The 23,023-nt window shown below is 44.2% G+C and overlaps 1 protein-coding gene across 2 annotated transcripts in view; it reads right to left on the reverse strand.

Annotated features, from left to right (window-relative positions):
• Window positions 1-4,371: 4,371 nt before the first annotated feature.
• Window positions 4,372-23,023, reverse strand: part of efnb3b (ephrin-B3b) — a 113,592-nt gene continuing 94,940 nt past the window's right edge. Inside the window, exons 3-5 of one of the 2 annotated variants that reach the window (XM_008435562.2) lie at window positions 20,572-20,664; window positions 14,411-14,473; window positions 4,372-8,059 (exon numbers count right to left, since the gene is read on the reverse strand). In XM_008435562.2, coding sequence (XP_008433784.1) covers window positions 7,638-8,059; window positions 14,411-14,473; window positions 20,572-20,664 — 578 coding nt within the window. In that variant the 3' untranslated portion in view covers window positions 4,372-7,637. The remainder of the gene's footprint in view (window positions 8,060-14,410; window positions 14,474-20,571; window positions 20,665-23,023) is intronic. The other variant, XM_008435563.2, reaches the window with a different exon arrangement.

The following is a 23,023-nucleotide window of genomic DNA, read 5'->3' on the forward strand; positions in this document are numbered from 1 at the left end:
CACTGTTGATGTGATTGTTTTGGTGATGAATACTGTTGGTTTTTTGTTCAGGACTTGACTTTTGCCGAGGAACAAAAGTCTCTAGTTTGGTGTGATTTTAGTCATGCTTGGGTGTTTTCTTGGGAAGGAAAAGCTTTTATTTGATTCTTCAACTTCTTAGTACGGACACATTTATAATACAGGAGACTGTTGTCACACATAGAGCATCGCCGGTTTCTATAAGAAGAGCCTGCAGCTCCTTCAGAGACGCTGTCCGCCTCTTTGCAGCCTCCTTGAACTGTTTCCATCTCGTCTTTTCATCAGTTTTGAAGAAACATCCACTCTTTGTGAAGCGCCTGTTGTCTCTACTTGTTGATGACTGCAGAGAATGCTGTTGGAACTGCAAGTTAGGGCTTTTAACTGAAAGAATTCAAATAAGTGTCAACAAGTTCCTACAAGGACGGCTGAAATTATTTAATCCTCATCAGATTTGTTATAACTCAGAAAGACTGAGCCCTGAAGCCGAACAGATTTAGTCTCTAACGTACCAAAACCTCAGAAAAATGCTTTTGGAACGAGTGACTTTGATTCTCAACAGGTCTGTGTGTGTAGACCTAGTTTTTTGCTTCGTGCTTTTGCTCATTTTGAACATTTTTAGCTTCCCCTAAATTTTTGTCTCTAGACAAATTCTAAAGCGAAAATTTACTTGGCTGCTTTGCAAACGTTCAGCTGAACAAAGTTCAACATCCGTGTTGAAGTTTTGGTTATCAGCTAAGATTCCTTCAGGTAGTTAGACGTCTGTATTCATGTTCTCATATTGAAGCAGGTGGAAATCGTTCTGTATCCTCTCCTCATGTTCTCTCTCTTTTTTTCCCCCCAATACTTTTATTTTAAGCAAGAATCGTACAAGACAAAAATAAAACAGACAGCGGAGAAAGAGATATAAGCATGAATACATAATCGAAGGGCATTATAGAGCATGTAAATTATTAATGTCAAAATTATTGAAGCAGATATAGTTTGAATTGAAGTTGGCTCCTTAGCATTAGCTTCTACCGTGTAGCATGTTAGGGCTTCAGCAGTAGTGAAACTAATGTTTACGATGACTGCTTTAGGGAATTAACTTCTTAGCTGGCGATGCCCACTGTTGGTTCTCATTTCTTTCTACCAGGGTCTGATGTGTTGTCATCTAGATTATTCAGCCCACTTCATGTCATCAGACAGGTTTTAATCCAGTGATTTCTTGATTCTACAAGTCCAGCAGTAGGTGAAAGCTATCTCACATATATAACTTAGCAGATAAACTCAGTTTTTATTCTTGACATTCTGTTTTTCTTTATTATTTTTTTTCCTAAGCTAAACAAACAGTCCACTTGAAGATCTCAACATGGCACTTGAAACATTTCAGCACGACTTTCATCAGCAGCTGAGGAAAGAGGTTCTTAGCTCTGGCCCAGGAGGAAGTTTTGCATTGGCTTAATTTTCTCAATGCCGGGCTTTAAGGGTGGAAACAGAAAACAACTGGTTTAGCAGTGGAACCAGTTTGGTAGAAAACAAAAACAAACAAAAAAAAGTGATTGGTTGTCATGGCGGTGGCAACGACGAGCATCCTCTGGGACCAACGGCAACGGTGGGGTATTCCAGAAGATTGTGTCGACACATGTGGTTGTGTTTGTGTGGGTGGGACCACCGTATGAGAGTGTGTGTGTGTGTGTGTGTGTGTGCGTGTGTGTGTGTGTGTGTGTGTGTGTGACAGCTAGTAATCTGCTCTCATGCATCACAGATCAAAGGGCAAAGGCAGCCGCCTGGTCATTTTACCCTCGGCCACCCTGATGGCACGGCCTGCTTCCAAAGGCGCCCCGTAAAAACACACACCAACATATAGATCTACAACCGGATGGAGCGCATTTTGGAACGGACGCCAACAGTTGCCATGGAAATGTGCCACAAAGCTGACGGGGGGGAAACGGAGGAAGAAAAGGGGCGTCGAGACGGCGCTCTGACAAAATGTCGCCAGGCAACGCTCAACACTAACGAAGCCGGGTTTGATAACTTGTTGATAACACTGGTGGGAGAGTTTGAAAGTGTGTGTGTGTGTGTGTGTGTGTCTGACATGGACTTGTTATTAGCAGAGGCAGTGAAAGAGCCCCTGCTGAGACCAACCCAAAGGAGAGATAAGGGCAGAGACCTGCTTTTAGAGGCAGGGCTAGTGGGCCTCAACAACCTTCTCTCTGCGTCTGCAGGCGGAACAAAAGAGCTGGCTTCATAATGAATCACACAGAAGAACCCAAAGTGTGGTGCTTAAACATTTTTGTTTGTTTTTTTATTCAATCTTTTTTTTTTTTCTTTTTTTTTTCCAAACCAGGAATGTACTAATTTTTCCTCTCGTTAGAGGTGTGTTGGAAGGGGAAGGGGGGGCGGGTGGCGGAGTAAAGAAAGGGAGATGGGGAAGGGGATGTGGCGATGAGCGGGGGAAGGAGAGGAAGGAAGAGAGGAGAGGACAAACAGGAAGAAAAAAAACAACCCTTTTCACACAGAGGTGTCCCCAAAATACAAAGTTGCAACACGTCACATAGGAGCGCCGCGTCGACCGGCGGCCTCCGCTCGCCGGCTATTGGCACAAAGAAGCTCACGCACGTTTTATGCACATACACACAGTTTTAACCAACGGGGAGGTGAGGCAGCGGTTTTCTTTTTGTCTCTCTCTCTCTGTCTCCTCTGTACCACAGAAACAGCACTTTCTTTCTCTTTTTCAAACAAAAAAACAACAAAAAAAACGTGGGCTGGGTCCGAGGTTTTTCTTCTTTTTTTTTTTTCTTCTTTTCTTAGAAAACTGGAGAAACAGTGAGAGCTAGAGACACAACTTTGAAATATAACATCTACGTGAAGAGAAAGGAGAAGAAGAACCGAGTCCAGAAGGTACAGCTCTGCTCAAAGGTTTACGTCAAGTCGTCATCGGGGTTCAATTTAAAAGCAAATCTGCTCACTTTTAATGGTGCAGCTGAACTTTCCTCTTTTTTCAACTTGGAATGATTATTATTTGAAACGAGGAACGGGTGCAAAAATGTGGATTTGTGTGGTTGTTCAGACTTTAATATATACATTAAGATCCACTAATGTTTGGTTAAATTTCCCTCAGCAAATTCTACCTCAATCACAACCTCTTGCATAATCTTTGCTGGATATTTGACATTTCCTCTTATAGAGTTAATGTAAAAGGTGTCCTCCAGCCACATAGTGCCATTTTATAGCATAATCAAATGACAATTTTACCTTCAGTTTTTATAACGTTGTCAGATATGACTTAAAGGAAATTTGGTTTCATAATGACGCTTGGAAATTGGGTTGTTGAAACCAACACCTCTAAGTTCAACTTAAATGTACAGCTGCTCACGAGGGACACACCAAAGTCTTTGTGGAGAAATATTATTTGTCAGAAAGGACAAAGATTGACAAGGTGAAGACTGCATGTAGATAACCTTTATATCAATTGAAGTTGCATGTCGTATCGTCGTTCCAGCCCAAAGAGGAAAAGTTCAAACCGCAATCACTAATCATCACATGAATGCCGATGAAAGACGAATGTAAACTTCTGATCAGACTGCAGCCGACATTCTGCTGAGAGGAACAAAAAGGAAGGAAATAGACCAGAAAGTGAACTTTTTTTGTTTCATTTGAGTTCAGAAATTTGAACCATTCCCCCCTTTCTTAGTCACATTTTTGACTTCCAGAGAATAACAGACACTTCATTTGGCTTGGAGGATTTTTTTTAAGTACTTAAATAAACATTATACATTTTTAAAAAAAAGGAAACACAAATTATTGGTAGTTGTACAAAAAAAAGGAGAATTTGAGGTGCTTTCCCCCCCTCTCTCTCTGTCTTTTGTTTTTCCAAAATCAATTTTAATACAGTCAAAGTACAATCCAAAGTCCTCCGTGGTATTAAAAAAAAAAAAAAGAAAGAAAGAAACATCGTCATGTGTGGAACAAAGTCATTTTAGACGAATGCGACACTTGGGTATGAAAGATTATATGATACCGATACAAAAACACGGCTGAGAAATGTGGAAAGGTTTCAGATTTTTAACACTGGCTTCACACAGGAAACATGGCAATAACACTGGAGTCTTCGTGTTGTCTGCACAAAGTCGAAAAAACAAAAAAAAAGAAAAAGCATAAGCTCTCCGCGGTTTTACACATAAGCCAAAAAACATGTCTGAGCAACACAAAAACAGCTTTATTAGTATGCACAAGGTGAACATAAAGCACCTCCCCACACAGCGACGGGCTGCTGCTCTGAGGTTGAGGTGCAGGGCACTGGTGTGTGTGTTTATGTGTGTACTTGTGTGTGTGAAGGAGGGAGGAAAACACAGCACAATCAATCTTTTTTTTTTCTTCTTTTTTTTTAAAAATCCTTTCCCCGTCCGTCAGGTGATTCACGGGAACACAGATCAGACGAAAGCAACATTTTTAAAAAAAAATTTATGTTGAGTGTGGGTGAGCGTGTTTGCGGGATGTCGCTCGACAGTCGTTAAAAAACAGTGTGAGATCTGAGAGAGAGAGCGTGTGTGTGTGCGTGTGTGTGTGTTTCAACACAAAATTTTGGCGGGAGAAAGAGAGGAACGCATCCGAAACGTGCCGGAGTCACAGTGGATGTGCGTGTGTGGATGTTTTTGCGTGCGTGTAGAGTTCAGCTCCTCCAAAAATCCGTTTTTTTTGCGGGATTTCTCTTCTTTTTTTTTGTGGCTGACAGTCCAGCACCTCAGAGGTTTCTCCTCTTCGCCAGCCACTCTTTCATGTGCTCCGTCCGTCCGTCCGTCCATCCTTCCTTCCACTGGATCCTTCATCTACTACTCCTGCTGCTCCTATTTTTTCCTGTTTGCTTCACAGTCTCGTCTTCCCTCATCTCCCTCCCGCTCGTTTTTTTTTTTTTCCTTTTCCTTAAAGTTCTGCATTCAAACGCCGCTTTATTCCTCCTCCCGAGACGGCGCTCTCTCTCTTCTTTGTTCTTCTTTTTTCATTTCGTCCTCTCTCTCTCTCCCTCTTTACCTTTCCCCTTCCCCCTTCTCCATCGCCACCACCCCCCTTCCCACCCCTACCCCGGCTTCTTTTACGTCTGCCTTTTAAAATGAAAGAAAAAAAAAATAACAGGAAAAACTTTCATCGATGGTTCTACCTCAACACTTCCACGAAAATGAGGTCTAGACCTCAAAACTACAGCATAGTACGATGAGCTATAAAAATATACACAGAGTTGACCTCGGGCGGGAGGAGGAGGGAGAGAATGAAAACGGAGAAACAACTTCAAAGAACAAGGGGTTTAGTTAAAGTACAGCGTCCTGCAAACGTTTCCATGCCGCTTGAACTTTTTCCACGTTTTGTCACGACACAGCCCCAAATTTCCACACATTTTATTGGGGTTTCACTTGATAGACCAGCACAAAGTACCGCATGATTGTGAACCCACAGTTTAAAGAGGAAACTGTGCAGTTTTCCTCTTTAACTCGTTTTACAGAACCGACCAGGACGCGCTGCTCAATTCGCTTACCAGCGACATAATACTGATCGATAACATTATCATTTTGGCCATTAAGACAATAACTTGCCAGTAGTGTAATGCAGTTTATGAGCCGTCAATATAACATTGTGCCAATAAAGTTATTACAGCCAAACGCTGCTGCCCACAAATAGCTAAAATTTCTGAAACCTCCTTCTGGAGACGCTTATAACTGCCTATTTTAATAGGTTTATGTGTGTGAGCTTCTTTGTGCACCAAATATACCGTAATGTGTGGATACTGAACCACAAACGGACAGTCATGCCCTCTATACGGTTTATTTACATAGATTTAAGAATTGCAAACTGTAATACCTGCTGCTGGTACATGCAATGATACCTATAAAGGTGTGCGTTTCTTGTACATTTTTTGCCGGTTTTTTTGTGCAGTGGTCTGGTTTTGCAGGTTTTGTGCTGCTTGATGGCCAGAAATAGATGTAGGCAATGGCACAGTCATATTTATTGATTGCCTAGATATGCGAATACGATTTAATTAAATCAATGCTCCTGGTAGATAGATCACATAATGGAAAGTGCATAAATTTCTAAAGAGAACATTGGTTATGTGACTAACATTAGAGGCACAAAGTTTATGTTAATGGCTACAAAACTTTACTGCACTATTGATCCTCATTTAACTACTGGTTTCTACGTCTGGTTTCTATGGAGGAGTGAAACCATCAGACACTGGGATGGGGACGAATACAGAGCGATACAGGAGGAAAATCTGTTTGGGGCTTAAAATGGGTTGTTCTGCATTTTAAGCAATAAGAGTAATTGAGGCTGGATACAGACAAATGTCCGAATCGTCACATCGCTTCATTTTTCTTCCTCTTCTCAATTATGCAGCCCTGTGTGTTTGTCTATTTTCATAAAAACCTAAGACAAACATTGAAGTCGGTGGTTGTGACGTGACAAACCGTGAAAACATTTGGGAGGTATGAACACTTTTGCAAGGCACTGCAAAGTATAAAGGCAAAAGGGCAGGAAATAAGCACAAAATAAAAAGCAAATGAAAACATTTAGAAACAGAAGTGTAGTTTAACAGAGTGGGTAAAAATAATAAACCAATAAAAAACATCTAGAAATTATTTACTGGATATTCATATATATAATCTATAAGTGTTGATAGCCATAAAAAATCTCACTTTTTTGATATTCGCTCACTATTTTGTGTTTTGGTATTTAAGACAAGTCTAAAGAACACACACACTCACACACGCAGAAAAGCACACACACACACACACTCACATGTATGCAAACTTGCTGAAGCACACTAACTGCACTCTAATGTGGAGCAGCAGCAGCATCGCCATAATTATTACCCAACTGTTTTGCAGGCTCGCGCACAGTCACACAAACACACGCTTTATTAAAATATACACGATTCTGAGAGTCACCGATTGGTTAGGCCTCGTCCGGGGATCCGGTGTTGGCTCAGGGTGTGAGTCCGAGGCCGCCCCCCCCAAGCCTGTTTTCTCGATCGAAACAAACACGAACAAACTAGGAGGCTATTGTCGAGTTAGCGGCGAGGGGCTCGTCTCTGATTGGATGATAGAGATCTAAAAGGGGGATGGGGTGGTGGGCAAGGCGGGTGTGGCTCTCTGAGAATCAGAGTTCGTTGGTGCCAAGTGGGTCCAGGAGCGTAGTCCTCTTTTTAAAGTCCTTTCAGTCTTTTTTTTTCTTTTAAAACATCCCAACACCAGGTTCACACTCTTAAAAAAAAAAGTGTGTGGCGCGTTAAAGGGTGGGGGGCTCATTTAGCTCTGAGATAACAAGACGAAGGAATTCAGAGCCTCTTGCCCAATCATGAGGGCCTTGTTAGGAAGGGTTATGTGTGGTTACAACATAACCCCTTACTCACACTTAATGGCCCAGTTGTGTGAAATAGGGTTATGGAAGGAGGGGGGGGTTTATTCAGCTAGAAACACAACAGTGGCCAGGGCAAGTGGGGGGGGGGTTCCAAAGGACAATACTGGTACTACTGAGGCGATCCAGTTTGGAGCTATGATGGCAGATTCTGTAGTGGCTTCATTTGGGAGATGTTGGGTGTGATTGGCTGGTCGTGGTTGAAGGAAGGCGGGCGTGTCCAGACGGCTGTCTCATACTTTGTAGTAAATGTTGGCCGGGCTCTGAGGCGGCATCTCCTGGACGATGTAGACGGGGTGCCCGTAGTCCCCGCTCACCTTCTCGTAGTGCGGGCAGTAGGCCGAGTCCGACGTCCGCAGGGGGATGATGATGTCGCTGGGCTCTGAGCCGTTGTTGTTGGAGCTGGTGATGCCGCCGCCGCCGCCGCGCTTGGGGCTGGTGAGGGACGAGAGCGATAGCGGAGGGTGGTGCGTGTCGGAGTGCTTGGCGTGCCTCCGGCGGTAGCACACGACGCAGATCACGGCGGTGACCAGCAGGAGGAAGGCGGAGCCTCCTGCGACGCCAGCGATGAAGGCGATGTTGGTTGACTCGAGGGGTCCGTTTTCACCGTTGCCTCCATCTCCAAAGGGCCCTCGAGGCTGGGTGGCGTTTCCACCTGAAAACAGTAAGACGTCATTTCTTTGAGATTTTCAGCCCCCAAACTGAGTTCAGCTGTATGAGACTGGAATAGCGGCAACGCCTCTTTCATCACAACACAGAGAAAAGAGAATATTTCAGAGGCAGATAGGGGATGGATTTATACCACTCATATGCTGTAGAGCTGATAACTCAAATAAACTTTTCAAGTCCTCTTTTATGGTTTTCAATCTCGACTAAAACAGATAAACGTGGACACGTCTACTAGACAACTAAAGAAGAATAATTTGTATTTTGTGGCTATTACCATTCTGTTATCAACAGAGTAATATTGTGAGGGTAACAAGTTAAAGTTAGCTGGATAGCCAGGCTAACTGCTAAAGCACATGACTTAACAGCAGCAGTTTCTAAACAATGTAATCTTAACCCTTGTATGTAGAAATGGGGTCCAATTGACCCCACACACGTAAAACTTGTATCATTTGCCATAGTCCTCTTCGTTTGCCTCAGTCCTCACACACACAAGGGTTAAAAATAGAGTGATGGGAAGCAGTGCATTCACTTCGGCATCATGACTTTCCAACCTGACCTTTCTTGTAAGCAAGGAAAATGTGTTGGAGTTTCCAGCAGTGTGCAGAAACAAGGAAGGTAAGGGCCGATGATATGTACAATCCAAGAAAACTGGTGATATCAGTAAAATATAATTTTAATCATGGAGCACTGCTACATCTTTTGGCATTTGAAACCATTCATAATCTATATCTGGTAATATATGAATAGTAGTGCCTACTATTATCAATGGGAGACAGGAACCCTGGACAGTTTGCCAAAAGGTAGTTTGGAGGATCACAGGTGAGCTGGTGCGTTTCTCCAGTAGCCACTGGGTAAGCCAGACATAGCACAAACAACACACACATAATGACATCATAATGTAGTTTTTGAGAGGCCAGTTAACCCAGCATGCATGTGTTGGGACTGTTGGAGGAAGCCAAAGCACCCAGAGGGAACCCACACATGCACAGAAGAGGAAATGAAGACTCCACGCAGAAAGGCCTGCGATTCAAACTCAAGCTTTCTTGCTGCAAAGCAACAATGCTAACAACTGCAGCGCCATGCAAGCCACATCTCTGAATTTATTGCATAACTGCATAATTCTTGAAGAGAAATGTAAAACTGATGCAGGCAGATCAAAGCTTGACACCAAAATTGGTCACCGATCACATATGGATGAATCTCTAGTTGTAGTTTTTGTTGCACTGCCCATAGACTCTGAGTAAACACCCTATCTGCCCGGCCCTTTGAAAGCTTTCTGAAGGCACCACTGAAACCCAGAGAAGCTTCTCAGTGCTTCTACATTAAACCCACCAAAACAATAACACTGCATGCTTTCACAACTCCTGCTTTCATGATGCTTTGGAGAAAACATGCAGCTCTTTTATGGCCCTGCACCACAACACCATGAGTAATGGTGATGGTTTAGCTCAGTAAGCGGAGGCTGCGTCGGCTCCGGCCCAGCGGAATGCAGCAAGTATGCAGCAGATCTCACAGAAGCTTATTTGTGGTCTCTTTATTGATGTGATGAAGTGGACAGCAGCGCATATAAAACAGCGAGGAATGTCCGCAGTGAGCGAGAGGCGCTCCGCACAGTATATGCTTTTGTGGAGAGCCAGGCTCAGCCGCAGTGTATATCAAGGTAAGGAAACGGCATTTCCCCAGCCCTAAAGATGGTATTTGCTTAGCATTACAGGCGGCCACATGAAGGACGCCTCCCGGGTCTGCTCCCACCGCCGGACCACACACTGGCCCGCTCGCCTTTCTTCCTGAACGTCTTTCTCTTTATCTGTCCTCACTCTGTCTTTCTGTTTTGTGAGTCTTCGTTTGCCTGAAAGTTGAGATTTTCACAGCCTCCGAGTTGGCGGCTGTCCCCGCAGGAGGTCGGGTCAGAACTCAGCAGGTGAATGATGTTCTTGGGGTGGGTTTGTGCTGCTTCTCTATCTGTGTGTGTGTGTGTACAGAGCCAGGGAGCGTGTGAGCAGGAGTTTCGAACTGGTTAAGGCTGAGATAGAGTCGCTTGGATTGGTCCATCATTATTCTTGGCACACATCCCTTTCTGCCTCGCTCCTGCGTCTCCCTCCGTTTCCTCCTCCCCTCCCTCCTCGCTCCGTGGTCCTCGCTGTCTTTGGGTTATTGTAGCCGTAATGACCTACCTTGCTCTGAGCTCAGTGCCTGGCAACAAAGACACACTGGTACACTCAGATACTGACACGCACATACACACAGTCATATGTGCGGATACACGCCGGCTTGCCTCACCGACCCCCCCCTCTTCCCCCTCCCCCTCCACTCTCGGCGCCCCGTCGCGCTGGACCGACCGGGAGCAAAACCCTAATGCCGGACGTCGATTATGCTCCCTACTCCCGCTCTCTTCCTCCCTCCATTAACCCAACATCCCTCGCTATCCGTCTCCATTATGGTCGCCGCTTTTCACCAAGTCTCTTTATTATATCCTCTTCTCTTTTACCATTCTTCTCTCCCTCCCTGCCCCCCCTTCCATTTTCCAACTCCCCTTCCTGTTTTTATCACCAGAGTTTAGACTCTGAGGCTTTATTCTCCATTTGCTTCCATTAACCATTTTATATCAATAATGAATTCACCTTAGAGACAAACACGCAACAAGAAAGAAATAAAAAAGCAGCACCACCAGCTGTCCGTGCTCTTCCACTTCACATTTACAGCCGCGCCAAATTATTGGGAATGTTTCAAGAGTTTCTGAAGGTTTCCTCGGAATATTTACTTTTTAAGACTTTTATTAATTCAACTGAAAACCTAAGCTCGATAAAGTGCCAAGCTCCTCTAAGCCTACGTTATGATTTTCAATGCTCCCCCTAGCAGAGGAGTTGAAGTATCTTTGGTGCAGGACGGAGACGGACGGACGGGCGGAGGCCTGGTTTTCAGGAATACGGCCGCTGCGGTGGCTCAGAAAGATCTGAGCTATAAAATAAATCTCTACAAAAAGAGCGTCCAACTCCTGTGCTGGAGAGCTGGAGAGCTGCTGTCCTGCATCCCTTCGCTAACACACCAAAATCGAATGATTCCCTCAATACCAGGCCTCTGCAGAGCTGAGAGACATGAACTCATTGGACTCAGATGTGTTGGAGAAAAGAAGTAGAAGCTCTTCAGAGCTCTGACCCTGAGCCATGAGACATGGACCATGACGGAGCGCGACGCCGGAACCACCTTTGTCAACTCAGAAGCGTTTTTAAAGGTGTTTTCCTCAACTCTGTCATTTCACATAAGAATCTAGACTACTTTACTTCAACGCTTTAAAAACGCAACTCGATGCCACATTTTAGCCAGCTGCTAAAACGATGGGGTATAAGATGCCAAGAACGCTTACATTTGAACTGCTTGAACCGGTGGATCGCCATGCTTCATGTTTTAGCTGTTTCTATGCTCCAAATTACCTCCCAAGCATGTCATGAAACACTGCAGCGTTTTTAATCGTTTAAGTCTGGTGTCTGGTAACAGGAAAACACCTAAAGCCTGCAGAACAGAAGGATCTGAGGACCAGGATGGTGAAGTATTGGTTAAAACGTTCAATTATCTAAAGACGTTTTTTGGATTAGCAGGGATTGCTGATTGAATTCCTTATTGACAAAAATCCTAATTTAGGAAATAACTAAATATAATTTGGGACCTGGGTGTATTTAAGGCATCTTAAGAATTAAGATGTCTATGTCATAAACTGCTGCAACAAGCTGAAATTGAGTCTCCAGTCATGTTTTCACTGGTTGCACTGGTGCAACTGCTATAAAAAGGTTTTGCACTTAAACTTTTCCCAGCTATTTCTACTTCCACAAAAGCACATTTTTAAAGGTCACATTTTTATCATTTCTCTGACAGAATGACAGCTACGCGCATTAAATGATCACACACAGACTCTAGCAAGTCTGTGCTGGTTATTAATATAAAAAGAATGATGGGAAATGTAGAGAAAAAGCATTGCAGTACGAGTTGAAGTGATACTCCTTTGTGTTGCACTCTTGGCTTTTTTGTGGAACTACACATAAAACCATTTATAGCATGATTTAGTTTATTTTATTATTATTTAAAAGCAAAAAAGCAACAATTACATCTCCTGCTGCTAAAATAATTGAACATGTTGGCCATTAGAGTCACACTAATGTTTAATAACAGTTTTCAAGAGCATATTGTGTAGATTATTCTACATTTTATCACCGTACCTTTTATAGAGTAACACCACAAGCACTACAATGTGATATTATTTGGTTAATTAGAAAGGCAATCTGCTCAACAAACAGTCGGCTGCTTAACAGGCAACTTTGGTTGTAAAACTCCCATAGTTTCCACAGCAAAAGTGTATATGTGGAAATAATTTCTCGACAGCCTAATTACTTTTCCGTGTGAAAATGCTAGGTTGTGTCCTTTTTTAGTCAGCTGTCCGGCAGTGCACAGCGATGGGTGGGGAAGGGGTGTGGTGTTACGTCATACAAGTAGAAACTCCAGCCATTTTTTGTTATTTTGACGCTTGAACATGGACAGAGTGTGGTGACACTATTAAAGAAAATGAATAAATAAATGAATTGCATATGTCTCACTCGATGACCGCTGGAGTTGGGTACCAGCTCCCCGGCAACCCTACAAACACAAGCAGCCATAAACAGATCCCACTATTAAAACCCCGAGCAGAACATGTGAAGTCTTGTGGCACACCATGTTCAACCAAAGAAAAACAAAAGTTACACCAAACAGATTTTTACTTGTGGTTGGCTAAATGCTTACACAGACTGAGCCCTGTAGACGGAAAACCTACAACCTCACCTCTGACCGGGGTGAGAAAATCTTCACCGGGGCAGACAGAGTGTCTGCATGGCACAGCATGAGATTGGGTAATATTATGCTGCGGCTATGCAGCATTTAAGTTAAAATTTTGCAGCGTTTGTGCATATGTGTGCGTAGAAATGGGATTTCTGATCAGTTTTTTTATATGAGGCAGCCTGGTTTGGTTGTAATCAAAGAGTGTGCACTGCAACACCAGGTGTACATAAAAGCTTTGTTGGAGGATTATTTAATTAAAGCTGATTGTGACGAAGCTATAACAATAACTAACAAAAAAACAAAAAAAAACAGTTTGCATATTAAATCTAAAAGAGTCCAAAGCTTTGTGGTTAACGTCCATGACTCCATCTGCATAATGAAAGGCGGCGCCTTTACGCCTCAGACACAAGAGACAACAATCATCAGGAGCGCCTGATTCTCTGATATGAAGCAAACCCACGGATGTTCACTCTCAGTGGACTGTAAAGAGTGGGTTAGTGCTGAGTGAATAATTATCAGCGTGTTCTGATCCGGATGAGTGGAGGTTGGTATAAATTAGATGACACAGAAAGTAAATTGCTAAAATAACCCCCCTCCCCCCCAAAACCCTCCTCTGTCTGTTTCGATATTGCACTGGGATTCGATGGATGGAAATGATTTTAATCTGACGATCAAAAATGATAAGGAGATAAAAATAATTTTAAAAACACATATGTGTGGTAAAGAGTAAATCGAATCATCATCATTTAAAAATCCAAAAAGTGTGAGGTCTGTTTTTAAATGTGTGTGTGTGGGGGGGTGTGCGTGCGTGTGTGTGTGTGTGGGTGTGGGTGTGTGTGTGAGATTAAGCATTTCATGCGGGCAAAGTTGCACACTATTGTTGCTTCTTTCACTCGTCACATATAGGATTTATGCACAAGTGATGTGGGAAAGTGTGAACGCATCCATTTACACGTTCTCTACGGAAAAGAAATTTACAGTCATAAAAAAAAGGCAAAACGGGAGCAGACGCAGCTGAGTGTGAATCATGTCTTTTCCCCTTCAGTGAATGACTTTGACTTGGAGCGAGAATCTGCTTGTTGCTGCTGTGTTTGACCTCTCCTCTCACTCTGTCCCATCACTCCCTCCGTGCATCTTCTCCTCTCATCTTTCCGTCTTTTATTTCAATCGTTTACGTCCCCCGACAGAACTACAGAATCCAGGCCACAATGACTCCTTGCCCTTTTCTTTCTTTCTCCTCCCACTTCGTTCTGCCCTCCCTCTATTTTTCTTGTCCTTCTCCCAGGGTAGCTATTAGCCATCCCTCTCTCGCCGGCAGCACTTAGCTAGAAGGAGGAGAGGGATAGAAATATGGAATTAAACAGAGAGATCTGCAGATGTCACCACTGCACATTCTCCATCTGTCGCCTCCCTCCCTTCCTTCCTCCTTTCTCTCCCTCCCTCTCCCCTCTGTTGCTTTTCTTTATATCTTCGCTCATTCCATCTATCCGTTTTGTGGACGGGTCTGCTGGTGGGATTATCTTCTGCTTACCTGGGATTCTGCTGGTCGTGCGTCCCGCTGGCTGGTCCTTCTTCGGGGGCAGTCCGTACTGGCCTGCATGAAGAAAAATGAAGGGGTGGATAAGAGGTGGAATATTCTTCTAAAAAAAAGTGGTCATTTTCTTCCCAAAAATTCCAAATTTTCCAAACTGAAATTTCCAAAGTTATAAGCTTGTTCCAGACCAGGAGTCTTGGCTTATATTTATAAAGTAAACCGTTTATTGATTTCGCCTTTCTGTCTTTTAAGACACATGGTTAGTGCATGGATGGATGGATAGATGGATGGATGGATACATAGGTCAGCTGATGAATGGATGGATGGATAGATGGATGGTGGACAGACTGTATATGGACGAATGGACAAATCAACAAATGTACCGTCCTTTTGGTCCTTCTTTGGGATCAGAAGTAGGACCAGGAAGACCATCCATCCATTCATCGGATGGATGGATGGATGGATGGATGGATGGATGGATGGATGGATGGATGGATGGATGGATGGATGGATCCGTCCATGGACAGATGGATGGATGGACAGTCCTTTTGGTCCTTCTTTGGGACCAGAAGTAGGATGAACTGATGAACAGATGGATGAATATCAAAGGATGGATCTTTGGATAGATGGACGGATGGATGGACTAATGGAAGTACGGATAGAGATCTACTGATGGATGGATGAATGGTTGGATGGACGGACAGATAGATGGATGGATGGATAGACAGATGGACAGACGGGTCTGGAGATGCACTCTTCTGCCTTCCTTTCTGTCTCCAATCGTTTCCATGCTGCATCCAGACCCTGATCTCCTCTATCAGAACCGACGTCGGGCCCCTCCCGGCGTGGAAAACAATCTCTGCAGAGCTTTAATAAACACCTCCCTCCCTTCACCTCCTCTTATAGCCGAGCACATATTGACAGAGCTCCGTGTGTTTGTTCAAACGGGAAACCAGAAAGAGGCCATTGGGTTGTTTTTGGAGCGAGTGATTTTTCACAAGACCATAACGGCTTGTAATCTGTAGTCTCTAAATCAGGCCATCTGTCTAGCAGGCCCTCTGTGATCCTGATGGCATTAAAGAGCATTTACATGTCAAACACACACACACACACACACTCATGTTGTGTTAAGGGCTTCTTATCAAAAGCTGAATTAGATGGTAAAGAAAATACTCATTTTTGTTCCCTTTCTTAGCCGTTTGTCCAGCAGTAAGCCGGGTGTTATTCTACGCTCCTTTCACTTCATGCAGTATTTTACGTAAACAAGCTGGTTGCAGGTTATTGCAGCAACAAGAGAGGCTGAAATGCTGATAATGATGCAGTACAAAAGCAGAGTGAGTTCATCTGGCGTTCAGACTTTCTTCAAGTGGTCGTACTCAACAGTTGTCAAGGGTTCCTGAAAGTCTTTCATGAGTTTGGAAGATTTGAACTGTGAGGCCGCAGACGTGTCAGCTGGCATGGTGAAGCATGTTTATCAGTTCTGAGTAAAGTATCAGCAGGTATGAGAGAATAAAACAGACACTTTCAGCAGCTAAACTGCTTTATAATCTATATTTTTTTAGATGAATAATAACGTGGCACCATGCTGGTCACCTGAATACTAACTGCCTATTGAAGCCCTTTGAACTTTTCCATTGCCCGTCACCTCTTAGCGGTTCAGTATTCACTGATTTTTCTGTGGAACATGACTCCTAATTATTTGTGGGATTTTTTAGTAGAAAGAATATAAAATCATTTTTAAAAAATGCAGTTTGGGACACCCTACTGGCTGACAGCAGCCAATCCAGGAGTACTATTAACATTTCTCGGTGCTGATTGGTTGAACCAATGGAGATAAGGAATGATATCTGTGGTAGAGCTTAGACAGTTTCCACTGCTTTTATTGATACATATTAATGTATATTTAGTGTTTGAAGTATTAAAATAGGTAGTTGAATTCATTTTTAGAGGAGCTGTTGTCTCTGATTATTTCCTAACCTGACAGGTTTATGTCTACAAAATACATTAAAGTTTGTCTTTGTGGCAAAGTGTGAAAAGTACAAGGGCTCTGCAGACTTTTGCAAGAAATGTTGCATTGGATCGTAAGATTCCTTGCAAATCCACAAAACGCTCATCTGAAAGAAATAGAAAAAAGTCGCCAAAGTCCAAAGAAGTTAAAGAAAAAGACATTATAAAAGCTTTGGGAACGTTTAGCCAAGACTACTTTAAAGGTCTGGCTGCTTGGAGGTAAATTATAAAGAAACAAGGGGTGAGTTAAGGTTTCTGTGCACAGTGGTGCAAGTATATGTACTGACATTTAGAAAAGTGTAGGCCTATTGGCCAGCGGCTCCCTTTTGACAGTAAACCAAGCAGAAGTTGGAGGCGGTGATCAATAGGAACTGCTGTGTGGTCAGCGGGGGCAAGTGGAGGATGTGGGGGGTGGGCGCAGGAGAAAGTGCGTGCATTTATGTGGCAGATCCAGAGAGAGAGAGAGCAAAAAAAAAAAATGAGAGCAGACAGGTCGATGTGTGTGTGTCTGTGTGTGTATTCCGCGCTTCGCATCGGAGATCAGCGCGAGGCGGCATGCGGCTTATTTAGACGACAAACAACACAGACGTGACCTTTCAGCCACATGACAGATAAGACGGAGAGACAGGGGGAGAAAAAAGTGACAACAAAAAGGAGGTGTGAGGAGAGGCGGACGCCACGCAAAGAGAAACGGGGGGGGGAGGGGAAAAAGGGGATCGGAGAGGGAAGAGAGCAACTTAGATGAAGAAGAGAAGGAGAGGATGAAGAAAAAGTGAGAGAAGGTTGCTTTTTCCATTGCCTATGTGAGCCAGGGGAAATAAAGTGTGTGGTATTTCTATTGAGCTGAGCTGACTGTGCTGATGTTACAGGCTGATAGAGCCATAACAGCGCCACTTGGCTCTTTGCTGAAGAGAACCTCCAATACACTGGGTCCGATAACACAGCACAGATCAAAGAAATAGAAATAGGCAGCTTGTATTTGTGTACCAGCCAGTGTGTGTATGGGCGGTCATGTGAAGGACAGGTGCCTATTATGTGCCGGAACGTGCGGGTCAGTGAAAATGCTTAAATTGGCTGTTTTTCTTTTCCACCACCCCTCCCACCTCCCCTACTTTTTCCTTTCTTTATGTGCTGCTTTCTTGAAAAACCAGCATGCGAGGGATCATTACTCGCGAATATTTTCCAAACAAATTAGAGGTGTGCACTGCCACGAGTCATTAAAAATCACTGACTGCGCGCTTTAACACCAAATGGAATCATTTTGTTATCGCGCTCTCTCGGCGGCGCGGCGAGACGTGTGTGTTCGTNCAGCACAGTCAGAGATGCAATAAGTTTATAGCAGGTGTGTGAATGAACTAATTGTGTTGGGTTCTGCAGGGGAATGGATTGGTGTCTTCTCTACATCTACATGGTGACAAGTTGATGAGATCCAGCTGGTGCTTGTTGTCACCAATCACCGAGGGCCTTAAGCAGGAGGAGCTTTTCTGAGGCAAATGTCAGATGGTTCCAGCAGTGGTACAGTCTAGTCCAGGGGTGGGCAATCCTGGTCCTCGAGGGCCGGTGTCTTGCAACTTTTAGAAGTGCCTCTGCTGCACCACACCTGAATAGAATAATTAAGTCATTAGCAAGGCTCTGGAGAACTGAGGAGGTAATTAAGCCATTTGATTCMRGTGTTTTGTRCCTGTGRCACATCTAAAAACTGCAGGACAGCGGCCCTTCAGGACTGGAGTTTGACACCCCTGTCTTAGATGTCTCTCTGGTCCAATCCACTTGAATCCAACAGCTGAATCACCTCCTGAATGCAGTCAGGTTCTCCAGAGTCCTGCTAACGACCTCATTATTTGACTCAGGTGTGTTGAAGTTGAGATGCATCTAAAAGTTGTAGGAGACCCTCGAGGCCTGGAGTTGCCCACCCCTGGTCTAGTCCTTAGTGCTGCCCTCCTAGAGATCAACTTGCTTCTGATTCCTCTCCTGTCTCTTCCTTCCTCATAAAACCATCTCTGACCACTAATGATGTGTAGATTTTATGAGGATCAGTGCCTCTATTTATGTTTTCTCATCTACCTGAATAATGTGTAGTTGCGCCCCTATCCATGGCACTTCAACAATATTACTTTACCTTTTATCTGGAAATAGTGTCTGTTTATTCTCTGTATTAATTATTGCTCGAAATGTCTCCCCATACCAGTTTATTCCTCTATATTTACTTTAGATTCTTAGTTTATTCTTGCATTTTGTTCTTCATTCATTTCATTTGGTTACCTTTGATTAGTTTTATCCTCTCTTGGTTTATTGCTATGTCCACTTTAGTTTCTTTCCTGTTGCTAAATCATTATCATTTATTGACCATCAGTTCTCTCATCACCTGCTGCGCCGCCTGATCGTCATGTGTTTTACATTATGTGTTGATTTTTCACTGTTCAGCGTCAGATTCTCTGTTTTTATGCCATAATTCACATCTAGTTCGTCGCTCCATTTTGCCCGCTTCTCATGTTTCAGAATTTGGCGCAATGTGCTCGGCGTTTTTTTTTTTTTTAACTCCCTAAGGTGCAGGGCGGTCGGGAAACATATCGATGGGGGAAAGGCAGAATGACATAAACCTTTTAAAACAACGGAAACAATTTCGGTGTTCTGATTATTGAAATATTAAAGTGCTGTGGTACCATTGTTCCCTCAAACCCGTTTCATGTCGGACCACTTGCAGCACCGTGTTAACGCTATAACATGAACGCTCTCTATCGTGGTATCACCCATGGAGGGATTTCTTTATTTAAATGGGTTCATTTTTCAGAGGGATACAAAGTGAAGGTATCGTGATTTTAGTAATTACATGTTTATAAGAGCGATTTTCTGCTGTCCTTCCATGGAAGCGGGCAGCTTTCAAATGGAAATAAAACACTTTTTAATATAAATTGCTGCTTTGACATGATCACAGAACTGCAAAAACATATGTAGCCTACATAAATACCAGACAGTGAATCACAGCAGTGTAATCAGCCGGTGTAACGCTGAACTGATGCGGAGCGGAGCTGCGCCATGAAGCTACAAACACTGAATAGAAGAAGAGCTGCCATCGATACAGAGGCAGGCAAGCATGATTTAATGTTACACAATACAGTTTTACCAAGTTGCTCAAAGTCTAAACTGGCATTGTTGTGCATTTAAGGTGTAAAGTTTACCTTMGACCAAACGCCMCCCAAAGGCATCCCAGCGCCCCCCTTTTGTAAAAATGTCCGCCAGCGCCCCCTGCCGTCCTCCGAATGCCCCCTGGGGGGGCGGTACCGCCCACGTTGAGAACCGCTAGGCTAGAGTGTAAAGGTATTGAAACGACAACCGGTTAGGATAAAATGTCTTTTGGTTCAGCTCCCAGTGTCTGCTCCGTCGGAGCTCCCAGTGTCTGCCCCATACGAGCCCCCGTCTCCAGTGCCTGCAGCAGCCGGCACTCCGCCCGGCCCTCCAGAGCCTGCAGCAGCCGGCGCTCCGCCCGGCCCTCCAGTGCCTGCAGCGTCCGGCGCTCCGCCCGGCCCTCCAGAGCCAGCAGCAGCCGGCGTTCCGCCCCGCCTTCCAGAGCCAGCAGCAACCGGCGTTCCGCCCGACCTTCCAGTGCCTGCAGCACCCGGCGCTCCGCCCGGCCCTCCAGAGCCTGCATCAGCCGGCGCTCCGCCCGGCCTTCCAGAACCAGCAGCAACCGGCGCTCCGCCCGGCCTTCCAGTGCCTGCAGCAGCCGGCATTTCGCCCGGCCTTCCAGTGCCTGCACGTGAGCTTCACCTCCTCTGCGTCCAGAATGAGTCAGTAGCAGTTAAAAGGCAGAGTGAGAAGGGAGTCAACAGGGCTCGTTAGAGCTGACTGATCCTACACTTCTGCGCCGTTCTCGCCACTTAGCGAGGCCTCATATGCTCGGCGAGGGCACGCACATGGCAACGGGGGGAAAGAAAGACGGGTCGCCGACGCCGCAAGATTAGAGGCACGGTTTAAAAAGCAGGAGAGACGAGGAGGTGCGCTAATGAACCTCATCTCTGATCTGTGACATTGTGTGCTGATCACGCTGAGTCGTTAAGTGATTTGATTATGTGAAGTGGACAAAAATAAATAATAAAAAAAATGCGTATTCAGCCAGTTCACTGGATGCGAGTCGTGTGAGGAAGACTTACTCTGTCCCACTTTCAGGACCACCTTCATGCCTTTCGTAGCGCACACGCCCCCTCTCATGCTGTCCAGGCCTTGGCGCGTCCCGTCCGACGTGGCTGCAGCGAGAGGAACAAAAAGTTGGACAATTAGAATGGAGGGAGAAAAACAAAAAACTCCAAAAAAACACACAAGGTTGTTTTTCTTTTAAACCTGCACTGTGGGTCCACAGAAGAAGTAAACAACAGATTCCTTCTCATAGAGTCAGCACCGCCGGAGTGACATTTGCACAGGAAGTGATTTAAAACTCCACCAGAAGCTCTGAAAATGCCAAACTACAAGGCAGCAGCACTTTAATAAGTCCTCATTTACCAGACTGCTGGAATTAATTTGCACCACACACACACACACATACACACACACACACTCTGCACTGTATGGACTCAACCGCCTTGCAATCAACTACAATTGCTGCCTGGGCTGCAGGAATGGCTGCAGCATGGCTGAGGAGGAGGAGGAGGTTTTTAATCTGGAGACGCAAAGACCGTCTGATAGAGGGAGATAAAATGGAACCCCTAAGACGTAAATCACTGCTTGATTTGAGAAAAACCCGACGTGATTTATTCGACTTCAGACTCTGACAGATGAGTGAAAGCAGCGACAGGAAACACCCCTTTACCTCCACTGCTCATGCTGGAATTATTAAGTGAATTGAAGGCTAATGTTTTAAATTAAAGGTATTGTGGATTCTAAAAGCCTGTTTGTGTTGAAACCTTTTGGAACGGATTAAAGTAAGACTCCCCATTCTCTATGGTTGTAGCTCATAAGGAGATGATGCGACAGTCCACAGAATCGTCAGCATAAAAACAGAAAATCGTGTTTAATACTCCATGAAAAGCAGTCCGAGATCTGGAGGACACCTTTGGGCCTCAAGCCTCAAAAAACATCATGGCATCCTTGGAAAAATAACACAAAAAATTTTACTGCACCACTATTCAATTTATATTGAAAAGACAACATAGATATAGAGGTGTAGCTGCAATCAAATTAGTTGAACAAAGATAATCTACCCGGCGGCCATGTTGGAAAACTTTGTTCCTTTTTGTTCCTAGAAGATGGACGGGTGGGACACAAATTATGGGTGAACTTAGAATTTCAATCACAACATTTAGTGGACGTATTGTGATAACGATGAAGATGACAATAAAATAAATTTGCCTCAGGTGTGTTAGGACACATATAAGGAGCTCGGCCCTGGAGGCCTGCAGCTGATGAAGACCCCTGATTTAGTGTCGCATACGGCGTGTCAGCGGGTCCATAAAAGCTCAGCGACCTTCCGGAGGGGAAAAGAGGAGACTCAGGATGGGAGGAAATGCTGCTCTGAAGGACAAGCTTTTGATGACGCAGAGAAAGAGAGAGAATGCAAAAAGAGAGAAGAGTGAGAAGTAAGGAGACGAGAGGCACTTATCCCCATAATCACACCTCTTTCGGTCGACGCAGCTCTGCTAGCTTGCGCAGCTGGTTTCAATACTTGAGAAGCATCTCCTCGCCCTGCCCAGTTTTGGTTTCAATCACCAGTCCAAATACCGGGCAGAAACTTCTATAATTGTCTTTAAGGTCTGTGCTGACAGACAGTCTAATGCGAAGCTGCAGCGGCTCATAAACCGTACGGTAATCATAGCCTTTCTCCCTCCAGCGCGGCTGCACACGCCACCCTTATATCCTTGTTTTCTCTCTTAAATATAAATTAGCCTCTCTGAAGCCGAGGAGCAGGAGAGAAATGGCAAATGGAAGACGGCGTTCGGGAGCCAGAGGAGCGGAGGTGTGAAAAAGAGGCAGCTTTACTTCTGACACCTTTCTTCTCCATCCTTGCAGGAAGCAACGTGTGAAAACGAGCGAAGGAGCGAAGCGGGCCGAGGTCAAAGCAAACATCAGTGTGGCGGAAAAGCCGAAAAAAAAAAAAAAAAAAAAAAAAGAAACACCAAAAATATATCGAATAATTTGTTTTAAAAAGTTTACACGTTCTCCATCTCTTAGCACTGTTTGTTGAAGCACAAAATCTGTCAAAGACCTGTGGAATATCTCTCTTTACTACAAGGACAACACTTCTTCATTCAAATGAAGTTCAACTGAATCAAAAGGAGCCGAGAATGAAGGTTGTTAATCAGGGCTGCTGCTGAGAATTAGACCATTTTTCCAGGTACCTTAGCTCACATGTCAGGTTTCCGTAGCAGCAGTAAAAACTAAACACGATATTATTAAAATGAACAAATAAATACTGAAAAACTTCATTGAGAAAATGATGCAGACTCATTCTGTGGAGGTTTAACGATCTAGTTTTCTGCTACTCCCAACTTTTTCACTGTCTAGTTCATTCGCAAGGATCACTCGTTAATTTTTAGAACCTCTTTTTTTGATTATTTGTTTTGTGCACAGAGACGCGAGAAGAGAGGCCCTCTGCTTTCACCACACACTGTG

Source organism: Poecilia reticulata, linkage group LG18 (genome assembly GCF_000633615.1).
Source record: "Poecilia reticulata strain Guanapo linkage group LG18, Guppy_female_1.0+MT, whole genome shotgun sequence".
Classification (NCBI taxonomy): Eukaryota; Metazoa; Chordata; class Actinopteri; order Cyprinodontiformes; family Poeciliidae; genus Poecilia; species Poecilia reticulata.